Source organism: Rhinoraja longicauda, chromosome 34 (assembly GCF_053455715.1).
Source record: "Rhinoraja longicauda isolate Sanriku21f chromosome 34, sRhiLon1.1, whole genome shotgun sequence".
Lineage (NCBI taxonomy): Eukaryota > Metazoa > Chordata > Chondrichthyes > Rajiformes > Arhynchobatidae > Rhinoraja > Rhinoraja longicauda.
In genome coordinates, this window is record NC_135986.1 from 12644106 (window position 1) to 12660685 (window position 16580).

A 16580-nucleotide genomic window follows, 5' to 3' on the forward strand; every position below is an offset into this window, starting at 1 on the left:
AATGAAGAGAAGAATTTCAGAAGTCCTGGTGCTAGGACTCGAAGGTCTGAGCTAGAGGCAGAAGTTGAGTAGCCTGGGTCTCTGTTCACTGGAGCACAGGAGGATGAGGGGTGATCCTCTAGAGGTGTCCTGTCTCCCCTCATAACTGAAACATTCCACCCCAGGCAACATTGCGGTGAATCTTCTCTCCAATGTAATCGTTTCGCTCAACACCTTCGCTCAACCTTTGCTCAACACCTTCGCTTAACCAACCTGATCTCCCGGTGGCTGAGCACTGAGCACTTCAACTGCCCCTCCCAGGTGCAGGAGGAGGCCAATTCTCTGAATGCATTCAAGAGAGAGCTGGATAGAGCTCTTAAGGATAGCGGAGTCAGGGGGTATGGGGAGAAGGCAGGAATGGGGTACTGATTGAGAATAATCAGCCATGATCACATTGAATGGCGGTGCTGGCTCGAAGGGCCGAATGGCCTCCTCCTGCACCTATTGTCTATGAGTCTGCAGGTTATTTCCCTGAAGGACCTGTACAATTTCCTTCTGAAAGGCTTGACTGGTTGTTTCCACTACCCCTGGCGGCAGGGAGTTACAGATGAGAACCACACTCAGAAAAACACAAGATAACGGGAGCAGGAGTTGGCTCCCTGGCCCCTCAAGCCGGCCCCACCATTCATTGTGATGATGGCTGATCTGTCCCCCGACTCAACTCCTGTCTCAGTTCCACATTGCCCACACTTTCCAGACCTTACAAAACTGTATCCCCCTCTGACAGTGATCCAATGATCCAGTCTCCACATATGCAGGAAGGCATATTCAATAGACAATAGGTGCTGCAGTAGGCCATTCGGCCCTTCGGGCCAGCACCGCCATTCAATGTGACCATGGCTGACATTCACAATCAGTACCCCGTTCCTGCCCTCTCCCCATACCCCCTGACTCCTGTACCATTAAGAGGTCTGTCAAGCTCTCTCTTGAAAGCATCCAGAAAATTGGCCTCCACTGCCTTCTGAGGCAGAGAATTCCACAGATTTACAACTCTCTGAGTGAAAAAGCTTTTCCTCATCTCCGTTCTAAATGGCCTACCCCTTATTCTTAAACTGTGGCCCCTGGTTCTGGACTCTCCGAACATTGGGAACATGTTTCCTGCCTCTAGCGTGTCCAATCCCTTAATAACCTTATATGTTTCAACAAGATCCCCTCTCATCCTTCTAAATTCCAGTGTATACAAGCCTAGTCGCTCCAGTCTTTCAACATAAGACAGTCCCGCCATTCCGGGAATTAACCTGGTGAACCTATGCTCCACTCCCTCAATAGGAAGAATGTCCAGCCGCAAATTTGTAGACCAAAACTGCACACAGTACTCCAGGTGCTATCTCACTAGGGCCCTGTAGAACTGCAGAAGGACCTCTTTGCTCCGATACTCAACTCCTCTTGTCATAAAAACCAGCATGCTTGTGGAGCTTTCCTCACTGCCTGCTGTACCTGCAAGCCACCTTTAAGTGACTGATGAACAAGGACACCCAGATCTCTTTGTACTTCCCCATTTCCTAACGACACCATTCAGATAATAATCTGCCTTCCTGTTCTTACTACCACCCTGGATCCTCATAGCATCCAATATTAATGATTTGGAAGAGGGAATTAGAAGCAACACCAGCAAGTTTGCGGATGACACAAAGCTGGGTGGCAGTGTGAACTGTGAAGATGATGTTATCATATCATATCATATCATATATCATATATATACAGCCGGAAACAGGCCTTTTCGGCCCTTCAAGTCTGTGCCGCCCAGCGATCCCCGTACATTAACACTATCCTACACCCACTAGGGACAATTTTTACATTTACCCAGCCAATTAACCTACATACCTGAACGTCTTTGGAGTGTGGGAGGAAGCCGAAGATGTCGGAGAAAACCCACTCAGTTTCACGGGGAGAATGTACAAACTCCATACAGACGGCGCCCTCTCCCTCCCTCTCCCTCTCCCTCTCCCCCTCCTCCCCCCCCTCTCCCTCCCTCCCTCCCTCCCTCCCCCCCTCCCTCCCCCCTCCTCCCTCCCCCTCCCTCCCTCCCCCCTCCCCCCTCCCCCTCCCTCCCTCCCCCCCCTCCCCCCCCTCCCTCCCCCTCCCTCTCCCACTCCCCCTCCCTCTCCCACCCCCTCTCCCCCTCCTCCCCCCTCCCTCCCTCCCTCCCTCTCCCTCCCCCCCCTCTCCCTCCCCCTCCCTCCCTCCCTCTCCCTCCCCCCTCCCCCTCCCCCTCCTTCTTCTGCTACACTATAAACCATCCACATATATGGAACAAACTCCAAGAAAACTGCAGGTTCGCTGCAACACTCAATTCCTTTAAATCGAGGCTGAAGACTTCTGTTTTGACGCTTCCTCTTATTAAATCAAATAATTATTCATTCTTACATTGCACTGTAACCTTTATTCTGGTATTTTATACCTGTCTTATTCTATTTCAGCTTCCTGCACTTTAATGCTTTATGTAAAACACTTTAAATTGCCTTGTTGTTGGAATGTGCTATATAAATAAACTTGCTTTGCCTTCGGCTTTTACATTCCATGCTTCCCCCACGCTGACCATCCTTCGTCTCCTAATCTCTTAGTTACAAGCTGATAACTGTGTGTAATATGTACGTTTTTCCAGGGTCTAAGTAACACATATCCCCCCTTTCCCCCCCAGGAGGGAAACTAGGTTAACACACTGACCAATTCATAAAATATTTCTACAGACCCCATCCTCCCTGAGACGGGTTACTCAATTTAAAGTCTCCAATTCATAAAACCTTCTTACTGGCTTATTGGCTTCTATGTGACCACTGTGTTCCCAGGAACCTTTTTCAGGAGTCCAGACACAAAGGATCTGATAGTGCACTTTTACTCCCATCAAGGTCCCGGTCAGACCACAGCCACTTAGTTGTTGGAGATGGTCCCAGCGAGATCCGTATATAATTTCAGCAGGACTCAGCCGTGCTTCCCCAGCCGGGGTGATACGTATCTGGAACAGGGCTACGGGAAGTAATTTGACCCATGTAATTCCCATTTCAGCCTGTAGTTGGCCAATTTACTTTTAAGGTCTGATTAACCCTTTCAACTAGTCTGGCAGTCTGAGGTCTGTAGGCACAATGCAACTATTACTGGATGCCCATCTGGGTACAGAATTCCTTGTTTATTTGACCCATGAAATAAGAGCCGTTGTCTGAACGTAATCGGTTTGGAATTCCATACCTGGGAATAATCTCATTAACACTTCACAACAGTAGAGGCTTTGTTATCCCTTGTCAGATGAGCCTCAATCCATTTACTAAACTCATCTACAATAACTAATACATATTTATAACACTGACATCTCTCCAGCTCACTGTAGTCCATCTGGAGGGTCTCAAAGGGACCCACGGACAATGGTGTTTTACCCATCTCACAAGGTACACCCTTTCCATGATAATGTTGCGGACAAATCAGGGAACAATTGCTAATACCTTGAGCCAGAGATTGTAACCGTGGATGCCAGCATGTGGCTAGGAGCATATCACTGGTTGCTTTAGCACCACAATGAGTTGCAAAGTATATATATTCAATAACCCACATTGCTAAATCATCTGACATACAAGCCTGTCCAGCAGGGATGATCCACAGTTTAGATTCACAATCAACTGTGCACCCGAGCTGTTTCCACAGTACCTTATCCCGGTCAGGAGCGTCCTCCTGTAATTTAATGACGTCTTGGATGGTTGGCATTCCTTTCCGAGGGAGACTTGCTTTTATTTGAGCTTTCAGTCTGGCCCATCATTTTAGGCACAACCACCCGCTGTCCCCGGGATACCTCTCTAGCTTCCTAAACGGTTCCCTACATCCACCGGTGTTTGACCTGTTGTGTGGGCAGATCATTTCATAACGGAAATCTGCTCTGTTGTATTAGGACAACTAGTTCAGCTGGCTGAGCAGAATGATCAAAGCTGCTGATCAAAGCAGTTTGCCATCCTGACAACATATGGGGGAGTTAGGAACTTCAGGAAATTCTGTGATTCCATTCATCCAAATCTGGAAAACAAAAACAGTCTCCCTTCGTTCGGGGAAAGCCAGCCATTGGACTTCTGTCTCAAACGTTTCTCATGAGCACATTCCTTCTTTAACACTCCGGCTGATTTAGCCACTCCCCCTTCAGTAATTCTTATTCCCAATTTCAAGGCATTATCCCACCGCTGCCACTAAAATGTTAAATCAAGTTCTTTACCTTCATTCTGAATAATCACACGTGATACTGGATTAGCACATCAGATTTATTCCACCATGGGGTTCTTCCCGAGAAGATCTCCAGACACTAGTGTCGGATCTGTCTTCACTAAGGAAGATACAAGCAATCTCCCAGATGTTCTAGTGGCCAGAGATCCAAGGGTGACGGAGGAACTGAAGGAAATCCACATTAAGCAGGAAATGGTGTTGGGTAGACTGATGGGACTGAAGGCTGATAAATCCCCAGGGCCTGATGGCCTGCATCCCAGAGTACTTAAGGAGGTAGTGCTAGGAATTGTTCTATAGATTCAGGATCGGTTCCTGTGGATTGGAGGGTAGCTAATGTTGTCCCACTTTTTAAGAAAGGAGGGAGAGAGAAAACGGGAAATTACGGAGCATTTGGATTACGGGAAGACGAAATTGCGGAGCATTTGGATAGTAGTAACAGGATCGTTGCGAGTCAGCATGCATTTATGAAGGGGAAATCATGCTTGACTAATCTTCTGGAATACTTTGAGGATGTAACTAGCAAAATTGACAGTGGAGAGCTGGTGGATGTAGTGTACCTTGACTTTCAGAAAGCCTTTGACAAGGTTCCACATAGGAGATTAGTGGGCAAAATTAGAGCACATGGTATTGGAGGTAGGGTGCTGACATGGATAGAAAATTGGTTGACAGACAGAAAGCAAAGAGTGGGGATAAATGGGTCCCTTTCAGAATGGCAGGCAGTAACTAGTGGGGTACCGCAAGGCTCGGTGCTGGGACGGCAGCTATTTACAAAATACATTAATGACTTGGATGAAGGGATTAAAAGTACCATTAGCAAATTTGCAGATGATACAAAGCTGGGTGGTAATGTGAACTGTGAGGAAGATGCTATGAGGTTGCAGGGTGACTTGGACAGGTTATGTGAGTGGGCGGATGCATGGCGGATGCAGTTTAATGTGGATAAGTGTGAGGTTATCCACTTTGGTGGTAAGAATAGGAAGGCAGAGTATTATCTGAATGGTGTCAAGTTAGGAAAAGGGGACGTACAACGAGATCTGGGTGTCCTGGTGCATCAGTCACTGAAAGGAAGCATGTAGGTACAGCAGGCGGTGAAGAAAGCCAATGGAATGTTGGCCTTCATAACAAGAGGAGTTGAGTATAGGAGCAAAGAGGTCCTTCTGCAGTTGTACAGGGCCCTAGTGAGACCGCACCTGGAGTACTGTGTGCAATTTTGGTCTCCAAATTTGAAGAAGGATATTCTTGCTATTGAGGGCATGCAGCGTAGGTTTACTAGGTTAATTCCCGGAATGGCTGGGCTGTCATATGTTGAAAGACTGGAGCGACGAGGCTTGTATACACTGGAATTTAGAGGGATGACAGGGGATTTTATCGAAACGTATAAGATTATTAAGGGGTTGGACACGTTAGAGGCAGGAAACATGTTCCCAATGTTGGGGTAGTCCAGAACAAGGGGCCACAGTTTAAGAATAAGGGGTAGGCCATTTAGAACTGAGATGAGGAAAAACTTTTTCAGTCAGAGAGTTGTGAATCTGTGGAATTCACTGCCTCAGAAGGCAGTGGAGGCCAATTCTCTGAATGCATTCAAGAGAGCTAGATAGAGCTCTTAAGAATAGCGGTATGGGGAGAAGGCAGGAACGGGGTACTGATTGTGAATGATCTGCCATGATCACATTGAATGGCGGTGATGGCTATTCTGTAAGTTTCAATTATGTCCCCCACCCCTTCCCCTCATACTCGCATGGACAAGGATTGAGTGTGAATTTCGGGGAACCAGACTGGAATCCAGACTATCCATGTCTGTCAGCTGTAGAGCTGTTTGTCTCTCTGCTCAGTCAGTCACAGAGTGATACAGTGTGGAAACAGGCCCTTCAGCCCAACTTGCCAACATGTCGCAGCTGCCTGCGCTTTCTCTCCAAAGCTGTATCTGTCGAACTGTTTCTTAAACGTTGGGATAGTCCCAGCCTCAACTACCTAATCTGGCAGCTTGTTTCATCCATCCACCACCCTTTATGTGAAAAAGTTACCCCTCAGATTCCTATTAAATCTTTCCCCTTCACCTTGAACCATGTGTATTGTATGTGGTGACGGCTGTCCTTTTGTGGAACTGAGACCGTGACTTGAATCCGGCAGTTTGTCGAGTCCGACAGGAACTGGCCTGTGGGAAAAGCCCATCTGCCGTCCTTCCCCAGCCTGGCCCCTGCGTGACTGCCTCGCAACCTCCATTGTTCCAAGGAGAGAAGCGATGATTCTCAGCAGCGGCTCCGCCCAACTCCGCCTCCCCCGCCCTGTCAGTGTCACCAGACACGGGGCAGTGGGCGCGCTCTGTGATTGGTGGCAGCGAGGCGCTGTGATTGGTCGCTTCAGTGGTCCAATCAAACAGTTGAATCAAACTGATCAATGACAGTGCTCGCCTTCCCCATTCCCTCATTAGCATAGGACGGTGGGGCAGCCTATTTATCATATCATATCATATATATACAGCCGGAAACAGGCCTTTTCGGCACTCCAAGTCCGCGCCGCCCAGCGATCCCCGTACATTAACACTATCCTATACCCACTAGGGACAATTTTTACATTTACCCAGCCAATTAACCTACATACCTGTACGTCTTTGGAGTGTGGGAGGAAACCGAAGATCTCGGAGAAAACCCACGCAGGTCACGGGGAGAACGTACAAACTCCTTACAGTGCAGCACCCGTAGTCAGGATCGAACCTGAGTCTCCGGCGCTGCATTCGCTGTAAAGCAGCAACTCTACCGCTGCGCTACCGTGCCGCCCCATTTAATACGCGCTCAGAGCTTGTTCCAGACATTCGTGTGTTTGTGGCCGATAGACGAAATGCCTGACCCACCGAAAGCGGCCAAGAAGGGCGCCAAGAAAGCCGTGTCCAAACCTGCAGGCAAGGCCGGCAAGAAACGTAGGAAGTCGAGGAAGGAAAGTTACGCCATCTACATCTACAAAGTGATGAAACAGGTTCACCCCGACACCGGCATCTCCTCCAAGGCCATGGGCATCATGAACTCGTTCGTCAACGATATTTTCGAGCGCATCGCGAGCGAGGCTTCCCGCCTGGCTCATTACAACAAGCGGGCGACCATCAGCTCCCGGGAGATCCAGACCGCCGTGCGCCTGCTGCTGCCCGGGGAGCTGGCCAAGCACGCCGTGTCGGAAGGGACAAAGGCAGTGACCAAGTACACCAGTTCCAAGTAAAGATCCTCAGTGCCGACAAACCGAAAACCCAAAGGCTCTTTTAAGAGCCGCGCACAATTTCACTGAAAGACTTGTGCTATTTCACCATCGAATTGCTGCAAATTTGTATTGGGACTTTTGTTTAGGCAGCAATGTTATGTTTACGTTAATTAAATTGCGGCCATATATTTCAAGAATAAGAGGTGGGCCATTTAGGACTGAGATGAGGAAAAACATTTTCACGCAGAGTTGTGTATCTCAGGTTCTCTGGCACAGAAAGCAGTGGAGGCCAATTCAAGAAAGCTGTTTTCAAGAGAGAGTTGGATTTAGCGCTTGGGGCTGAGGGAATCAAGGGATATGGGGGGAAAAGCCGGGACAGGGTACTGATTTTGGATGATCAGCCATGATCACATTGAATGGTGGTCTGTGTCGAAGGGCCGAATGGCATACTCCTGAAACTATTTTCTATGTCTAAGTTTCCAAAATCCCTCTTACTGAGATTAGGACATTCAGTCCTCACAGAACCACTTTTAACGCCGTAGTGTCGCGTCCGTCCGCAGTTTGTGAGCAGTGACCGACCATAACAATACTGTTTACACCGAAACCCGCCCGCTCAGTCATACAACGCGGAAATAGGCCCTTCCGCCACACCACCAACATGTCCCAACTACACTAGACCCACCTGTCTGCGTTTGACCTATATGTTTCTGAGCCTATCCTCTCCATGTACCTGTCCAGATGTTTCTTGAATGTTGCAATAGTACCTGCCTCTGCTTCCTTTTCTGGCAGCTCATTCGATACACTCACCATCCTCTGTGTAAAAAGGTTTCCCCCTCAGCTTCGTAGTAAATCATTTCCCCCTGTGTTTAAACCCATCCTCATGTTCTCAATACCCCTACTTTGGGCAAGAAACTCTGTGCATTTTCACAAAATGCTGGAGTAACTCAACAGGTCAGGCAGCATCTCAGGAGAGAAGGAATGGGTGACGTTTCGGGTCGAGACACTTAGAAGGGTCTCGACCCGAAACGTCACCCATTCCTTCTCTCCTGAGATGCTGCCTGCACTGCTGAGTTACTCAAGCATTTTGTGAAAGAAATACCTTTGATTTGCACCAGCATCTGCAGTTATTTTCTTACACTACCTGTGCATTTTCACAATCTGTTCCTGTTACGATTTTGTTAAGACCTCGGGTCCTGGCAACATCCTCATAAATCTACTCTGCACCCTTTCCAGCTTGACATCTTTCCTATAACATGGTCCCCAAAACTGAACACGATACTCTAAATGTGCCTCAGCAACATCTTATATAACTGCAACGTGACCTCACAACTTCTATACTCAATACTCTGACTGATGAAGACCAACATGCCAAGAGCCTTTTTGACCATCCTATCTACCTGTGACGCCACATTTAAGGCATTATGTACCTGCACTCTTAGATCCCTTTGCTCTACAACACTCAACAGAGTCTTCCCATTCATTGTGTAGGTCCTGCCCATGTTAGACTTCCCAAACACCTCACATTTCTCTGTATTAAATTCCATCAAACATTCCTCAGCCCACCTATCGAACCGATCAAGATATCACCACATTTGTGTCATCCATATACTTGCAAATCATGCCATATACATTTTCATCCAAATCATTGATATAGATGACAAACAGCAATGGGCCCAGCACCGAACCCCGAGGTACACCAGTAGTCACAGGTGTGCAGTTCAAAAAGTATCCTTCCATCATCACCCTCTGCTTCCTTACGTGAAGTCAATTTTCTATACATTCAGCTATCTCTCCTTGGATCCCATGCTCTCCAACCTTCCAGAGCAGCCTACCATGCTGAACCTTGTTGAATACCTTGCTGAAATCCATATATATATCTACCACTCTCGTCTCATCAACCTTTTTGTCATATCTTCAAAAAAACTCAGATTCCTGAGGCATGAGTTACTTTAAATGTTATTCTAGTACCTGCCTCAAACTACCTCATCTACCAACTCGTTCCATATACCCACCACCCTCTACGTGAAAATGGTGCCCTTATGGATCCTATTAAATCTTTCCCCATGCACCTTTGACCTACGTCTCCCGGTTCTTGATTCACCTACTCTGGGTAAAGGCCCTGCTCATTCAACTTATCTGTTCCCCTCATGATTTTATACACCCCTCTAAGAATCACCCCTCTGTCTCCTATCCTCCAAGGATTAAAGACCTAGTCTGCCTGTCCTCAAGACCTGGCAACATTTTGTGAATCTTCTCTGCACATTTTTCAGCTTAATGACATTCTTTCTATGACAGGGTGGACAAAACTGAATGTAATACGCCAATTGTGGGCTCATCAACATTGTGTACAACAGTAAAATAGCATCCCGACTTCCAGTCTGAAGAAGGGTCTCGACCCGAAAACTCATCAATTCCTTCTCTCCAGTGATGCTGCCTGTCCCGCTGAGTTACTCCAGCTTTTTGTGTTTATCTTCTGTACCCAATTACCTGACAGATGAAAGCCAATGAACCGAACGTCTTCTTCACGTCTATCTGTGATGCCAGTTTCAGGGAACCATGTACCCACACTCCTGGATCACTCTGCTCTGCTACACAACCCAGGCCCTACTATTCACTGCAAAGTTCTTACTCTGGTTTAACTTTGCAAAATGCAACACTTTGCAATTATCTGCAATGACCTCCATTGAGTAATTGGTTGCCGACTAATGCTCATGACCAAGATATTGCTGTAATTTTTTATAACTATCTTTGCTATCTATTAGATCACCCAGTTTCATGCCTTGTGCATTCTCATCCAAATCGTTCATGTAAACAACAAAGAGAAATCAGTTCAGTCCGATCCCTGAAGCACATTACTAGTCACAAGCCTCCAATCTGAAAAAACCCAACATTTCACCTTCACCCTCTACTTCCTTCCATCAAGGCAGCTCTCTATCCAGATAGCTACCTCTCCCTGGATCCCATGCGAGCTAACCTTCCAGAGCAGCCTACCAGGCTGAACTTATCAAATACCTTGTTGAAGTCCATGTAGGCAACATCTATTTTGCCCTTTTTGATCACTTCTTCAAAAAACTCAGATTCACAAGACATGATCTCCCAAGTACAAAACTATGCTGACTCTCTTTGATCAATCATTGTAAATGCATATACAGTATATCTTATCTGCCAGAATCCCTTCCAGTAATGAGCCTACCACAGATGTTAGGCTCACTGGTCTATAGTTTCCAGGCTTCTCCTTGGAGCCCTTCTTAAATAGAAGCAGAACATTAGCCACCTTCATGGCATCTCACCCATTTCTAATGATGACTAATATATCAGCCAGAGCTGCCACGAGTTCTTCTGTAACCTGGATATATCTGATCGGGCCCAGGCAATTTATGTACTTTCATATGCATTACGACGTCCAGCCTCTCCTTGATCGTAACATGGAGTGACCTCAAGACATCACTGTTACCTGTCCCAAGTTCCCCATGGTCTTTCTCCTTGGTAAAAACGGAGGAGAAATACTCATTGAGGACCGTGCCCATCTCCTGCGGCTCCACAGAGAAATTAAAGAACATTGGTTTCTGAGGGACCATATTCTCTGTGTAGTGACCCTATTTCTCTTAATGCATATTTAAAATCTCTGGATTTTCCATAATATTATCTGCCAGAGCTATCTGCTGCCCTCTTTTTGCCCTCCTAATTTCTTAAGTATGTTCCTTATATCCAAAAACTCCTTCAGGGATACACTTGGATCATGGCTGCCTTTTCCTGTCTAATGCCACCTCCTTTTTCCAGATGAGAGTCTGAATTTCTCTTGCCATCCAGGCATCCTTGCAACCTGCTTTGCCCTCACCCTAACAGGAACATGCATGCTCCGAGTTCTTGTCATCACACTTTTAAATGCATCCCACATTCCAGACGTTCTTTGGCCCATAAACCTACCTCAATCAATGTTAGCAAGTTCCTGTCCAATACCATCGAAGTAGGCCTTGCCCAATTCAGAATATTAACTTGTGGGTCCACAGTATTTATCCATAATCATTTGAAAGCTCATAAAACTAGTGTCACTAATCCCAAAAGGCTCACGCACTGACACTTCAGTCACGTGCTCTTTCCAATTTTTGAAGGGTAGATCCATCTTTGCCCTCTCACTTGTAGGGGCCTCTACATATTGCCAGAGGAAAACATTCTCAACACATCTGAGTTATTCCACTCCATCAAAGCCCTTGGCACTATGACAGTCTATCTACATCAGGAAAGTTAAAATCCCGTAGAAATGGCAACCCGATTAGTCTTGCAGCTGCCTGCAATCTCGTGCAATATTTGTTCTTCTAAATCCCGTAAACTATTTGGAGGCATCCAGTCAACATCTGCACATTGACAGCACAGAAGGTTGGCCCAATCCGCAGTTCCCAGGGCAGGTTTTCCTCTCCACTCAATCTGGAGTCAAAGAGTGATTCAGTGTGGAAAAAGGCCCTTCGGCCCAACTTGCCCACACAGGCCAACAATGTCCCAGCTACACTAGTCCCAGTTGTATGTGCTGCAGATCCTCAGGGTTACTAGTAGTTTCCCAGCTTAGTAACTGTTAACCTCTCTGATGTTGGGACTCCTCAGTCTCTCATCCGTGGATTCAGTTTCACTTCATCTCTTTCTTACATGAGCAACCCTTCCTTTTTAAAGAACAGACTCCAGTTGAAGCACCCACAACGCATTACGTTGTCGAGTTCCCGCAGGAACTGGCCTGTAGGAAAAGCCCATCTGCTGTCCTTCCCCAGCCTGGCCCCTGCGTGACTGCCTCGCAACCTCCATTGTTCCAAGGAGAGAATCGATGATTCTCAGCAGCGGGAGGGCTCCGCCCAACTCCGCCTCCCCCGTTCTGTCAGTGTCACCAGACACGGGGCAGTGGGCGCGCTCTGTGATTGGTGGCAGCGAGGCGCTGTGATTGGTCGCTGCAGTGGTCCAATCAAACAGTTGAATCAAACTGACCAATGACAATGCTCCCCTTCCCCATTCCCTCATTAGCATAGGGCGGTGGGGTAGCCTATTTAAACCGCGCTCAGTGTCTCTTCCAGACATTCGTTTGTCTCAAGCTGAGAGACAAAATGCCTGATCCACCGAAAGCAGCCAAGAAGGGCGCCAAGAAAACCGTGTCCAAACCTGCAGGAAAGGCGGGCAAGAAACGCAGGAAGTCCAGGAAGGAGAGTTACTCCATCTACATCTACAAAGTGATGAAACAGGTTCACCCCGACACCGGCATCTCCTCCAAGGCCATGAGCATCATGAACTCGTTCGTCAACGATATTTTCGAGCGCATCGCGGGCGAGGCTTCCCGCCTGGCTCATTACAACAAGCGGGCGACCATCAGCTCCCGGGAGATCCAGACCGCCGTGCGCCTGCTGCTGCCGGGGGAACTGGCCAAGCACGCCGTGTCGGAAGGGACAAAGGCGGTGACCAAGTACACCAGTTCCAAGTAAAGATGTTCAGTGCTGACAAACGTAAACCAAAAGGCTCTTTTAAGAGCCGCCCACAATTTCACTGAAAGACTTATGCTATTTTGGCATCGAATTGCTGCAAAATTGTATTGGGACTTTTGTTTAGGCAGCAATGTTTTAAATTATGTTTACGTTAATTAAATTGCGGCCATGTAGGTTCGAGAATAAGGGGTAGGCCATTTACGACTGAGATGAGGAAAAACGTTTTCACCCAGAGTTGTGTATCTCAGGTTCTCTGGTGCAGAAAGCAGTGGAGGCCTATTCAAGAAAGATGTTTTCTAGAGAGAGTTGGATTTAGCGCTTGGGGCTGAGGGAATCAAGGGATATGGGGAAAAAGCCGGGACAGGGTACTGAATTTGGTTGATCAAATTGAATGGCGGTCTGGGTCGAATGGGCTACTCCTGAAACTATTTTCTGTCGTAAGTTTCCAAAATCCGTCTTTTACTGATTTCAGGACATTCAGTCCTCACAGAACCAGAACCACTTTTAACGCCGTAGTCTCGCGTCTGTCCGCAGTTTGTGAGCAATGACCGACTATAACAATACTGTTTACACAGAAACCCGCCCGCTGTTATGTTCAGTGAAACGCATTTTTCCGATCCTTTACTAGTTAATGTAAATGAAAGATTAAATTCACAGAATCTCTCATGTCGGAGAATTAATTCACACTTCGTTTCTATTGTAAATTGACCGGGAACAAATGATGAATCCGAGGTTATAACGTTTGTTTTTTGAGATTTTTACGGAATGAAAAATGTTGGCGGACTTTTCAAACTTCAGCTCATTTTGGGGACTGACCGTTGGTTTCGGCGCTTCTCTTGTTGCCGCCTGTTCATTGGTGCACGAAGCCACTCATGACTGGGCCGCTCCCCTCACCAATGACATTAGGCGCTTCATCATTCATACATGAAGTACAAGGGAAGGTGGGGGTTCCTTATTTCTGGTTAAAAAAAAGTCTGATGAGAAAAGAATAAGGGGTAGGCCATTTACTGGGAAAGTTTCGGGTTTGAGACGGAGCTCTTCGTGCGCGGATATAGTCGTTACTCTGCGGGATTTAGACCAAGACGGGGAGACTCGTCTGCGGTAGATATACAGAACGGTTGTGTGACCCGGTACTCGGCTCTTAGACAGACACTGTGGGTGGCTCTGAAAAGAGCCTTTGGATCTTTACATTAATGTTTTGCCATGTTACTTGGTCTTGGTGGCCGCGCTGGTTTTCTTGGGCAACAGCACGGCCTGGATATTGGGTAGCACCCCGCCCTGAGCGATAGTCACCCTTCCCAGCAGCTTGTTGAGCTCCTCGTCGTTGCGGACGGCCAGTATGGGAGTATATATTTTGTATAGTGCACGAAATTCAGATATTCAAATGTAACTGTGCAGCATACACATTGTAACTATTCAGACATTCAAGTGTTAACTGTGTAGCATGTGTACTCTTAGGCATTCCTCAGTTAGCCTGGCATTATTCCTCAGTTAGCAGTCCTTAGATCCCTTATTCCATATTTGGTCCTTAGACTTAATCCTTAGGCATTCCTACTTTGGTAACCTTTGACTTAGGGATTGCCTGTATACCATTATCTCTTTGCCTTGTTACATTTGGATGAAAGATAATGGTGGCAAGAGAAGAGAAGACAGACATATGTCTTGGGAGGATGGATGGACTAGAATAGAAAACAAGGGTGGCAGAATGTGAAGAGATAAGAGTATTAAGATAAGGCTAAGGCAGTAAATGGGATTTAATGGTGGCTGACCAGACAGGAGGACTGCAAAGAAATGAATTATTATAGAGCAGGAGTGTGGGTATGAGGTAATGTAAAGAAGATAAGGTTTGGAATAATCCTATAAACGTAGTCTGCCCGATGTACTAAGTGAACAGTCAGGGCAGTCAGGCGGTTGACTTCCTGATTGTTCCTGCCGTTGTTTGCAAATAAAGGCTTTTAATTTCTCGAAGAATTCTCCGTGTCGTCTGTCTTAATTTCGAAGCTAAAGAAAACCACGACAAAATTGGCGTAGTCGGCAGGATCGGAAAGAGGCCCGTCAGGGGCTCCCCAGTTCAACAGGTAAAGGGTGGCCACCCGCAAAAAGGTAGGCGGTTTTCCGCTTTATTTGGACTATAGCCTGTTGAAAACGGGGGACCACTGGTGGCACAGGAGCGCCCAGTGCTCAAGGGCCTCTCCGATCCGACAGAACCTATCACAAAATTACTCTTAAAAAAAGGAGACCCGGAGGATTGCTCGAGAAGGCTGCGCAGTGGGGTAAGTGGATAATAGTCGAGTAAGATTTTGTGAAGTCAATAAACTCTCGTGGATACCGCCCTAAGAGAATAGGGGACTGAATGGACGAGACGTCCTGTGGGTACCGCTCTAGTTAACTAGGGATCTGCACGGGTAAGGTAAGGCGTCCTGTGGATACCACTCTAGGGGTCTGTACGGGCAGGATCAGATGATCTGTGGATACCGCCCTAAGTGAGTAGGGGTCTTTACGGGCAGAACAAGAATTGGAATAATTGGATAACATAAAAAATAAAATTGCAAAATATTAAAGGAATATAGTAGAACTGTAGAAGATAGAAATAGCGTAATAGGTAGCACAGTGACTATAGAGACGGAACGGAGTGAGAACAAGGACTGCATTAAAACTGACTGACCAAGTGCACTAAAAGAAGACGAGTACAATGAATAAAATAACTGCAGTTGAACTACTAAGTTTGAAATTCCCTGAATCCAAAGAGGATATTAAAAAACACTCTGAAAAATGGGAATAAAGGATGAAAAAATTGGTTACGAAATGGCCCAGGGAAGGCACATTTGATATAAATATGTGTGATGAGATGGAAGTGTTAATCAAGAACTATAAGCCTAAGGATAAATCAGAAACCCGAGTAACGAAAAAGGAAAAAGAACTAGACGTGCTTAAATTGTTTAGAATAGAAGGAGAAAGGCTAAGGAAAGCGTACCAGGAAAAGAATACCAACCCAAACAAGGGTGAGAAACCCGAAAAACAGTATGAAAGTCAGGAGCTTCAGGAGAAAAATCAACTCTGTACCCCAGCCTAAGGGACCCTGGGTATCCCCCTCCCTATTCCGACCAGGACGGAATAAAGCAGTGTCCTTTGCAGAAGGGAATAGTGGAGATAGAGGGAGAAGTCACAACTTAGAACGATGAGCAAGACATAAAGGAATATAGACAGAAGGGGGCAGCGAGTAAAGGAAAGGATGAAGCAAGAAGAACGGGAACTAGAAGCAGACATCAAAAGGCTGCAGGACCTCAGGGACAGAAAGATTTATGAGACCCGTCAGGCAGCAAATGAGTATGTGGGAGACAGCAACGCAGAATCACAGGCGAGTAATCAGCAGGCATCAGAGAGAGGGCAAAACTGAGAATGAAGCAGAATTAGAAAGTAATGGGGAAAGAATAAGGGGTGTGGAAGGGAAATAGAGGCATCCATGAAGCGCTTAGAGACAGAAATGAGGGAGATGGAAAAAATTATGGAAAGAAAGGAAAGCCAGGGGTATGCCCAGAGAAGAATAAGGTGGGAGAGTATACAGATAGAACCACACCAAGAGATGGCAAACGGGATACAGGAACTGAGGGGGAGAATGATGCCATTACTTCTGAAAAAGGCAGGACAAACCCAGTACATTCCTTGGGTGACCCTGACTCTCAATATGAAGAA

The 16580-nt window shown here is 46.7% G+C and overlaps 2 protein-coding genes across 2 annotated transcripts; both read left to right on the forward strand.

The window, feature by feature from the left end:
- The first annotated feature begins 7077 nt into the window (after window positions 1–7077).
- LOC144609179 (histone H2B 1/2-like) lies at window positions 7078–7475 on the forward strand. Its single transcript, XM_078427598.1, has one exon. The coding sequence runs from the start codon at window positions 7078–7080 to the stop codon at window positions 7447–7449; it is 372 nt and encodes a 123-aa protein (XP_078283724.1). The 3' UTR covers window positions 7450–7475.
- Window positions 7476–12502: 5027 nt separating this feature from the next.
- Window positions 12503–14852, forward strand: LOC144609351 (histone H2B 1/2-like). Its single transcript, XM_078427784.1, has one exon. The coding sequence runs from the start codon at window positions 12516–12518 to the stop codon at window positions 12885–12887; it is 372 nt and encodes a 123-aa protein (XP_078283910.1). The 5' UTR covers window positions 12503–12515; the 3' UTR covers window positions 12888–14852.
- The last annotated feature ends 1728 nt before the right edge of the window (window positions 14853–16580 follow it).

Excerpts from the sequence above, each read along its gene's own strand:
- LOC144609179 (XM_078427598.1), top strand. The coding sequence starts at position 7,078 with ATGCCTGACCCACCGAAAGCGGCCAAGAAGGGCGCCAAGAAAGCCGTG.
- LOC144609351 (XM_078427784.1), top strand. The coding sequence starts at position 12,516 with ATGCCTGATCCACCGAAAGCAGCCAAGAAGGGCGCCAAGAAAACCGTG.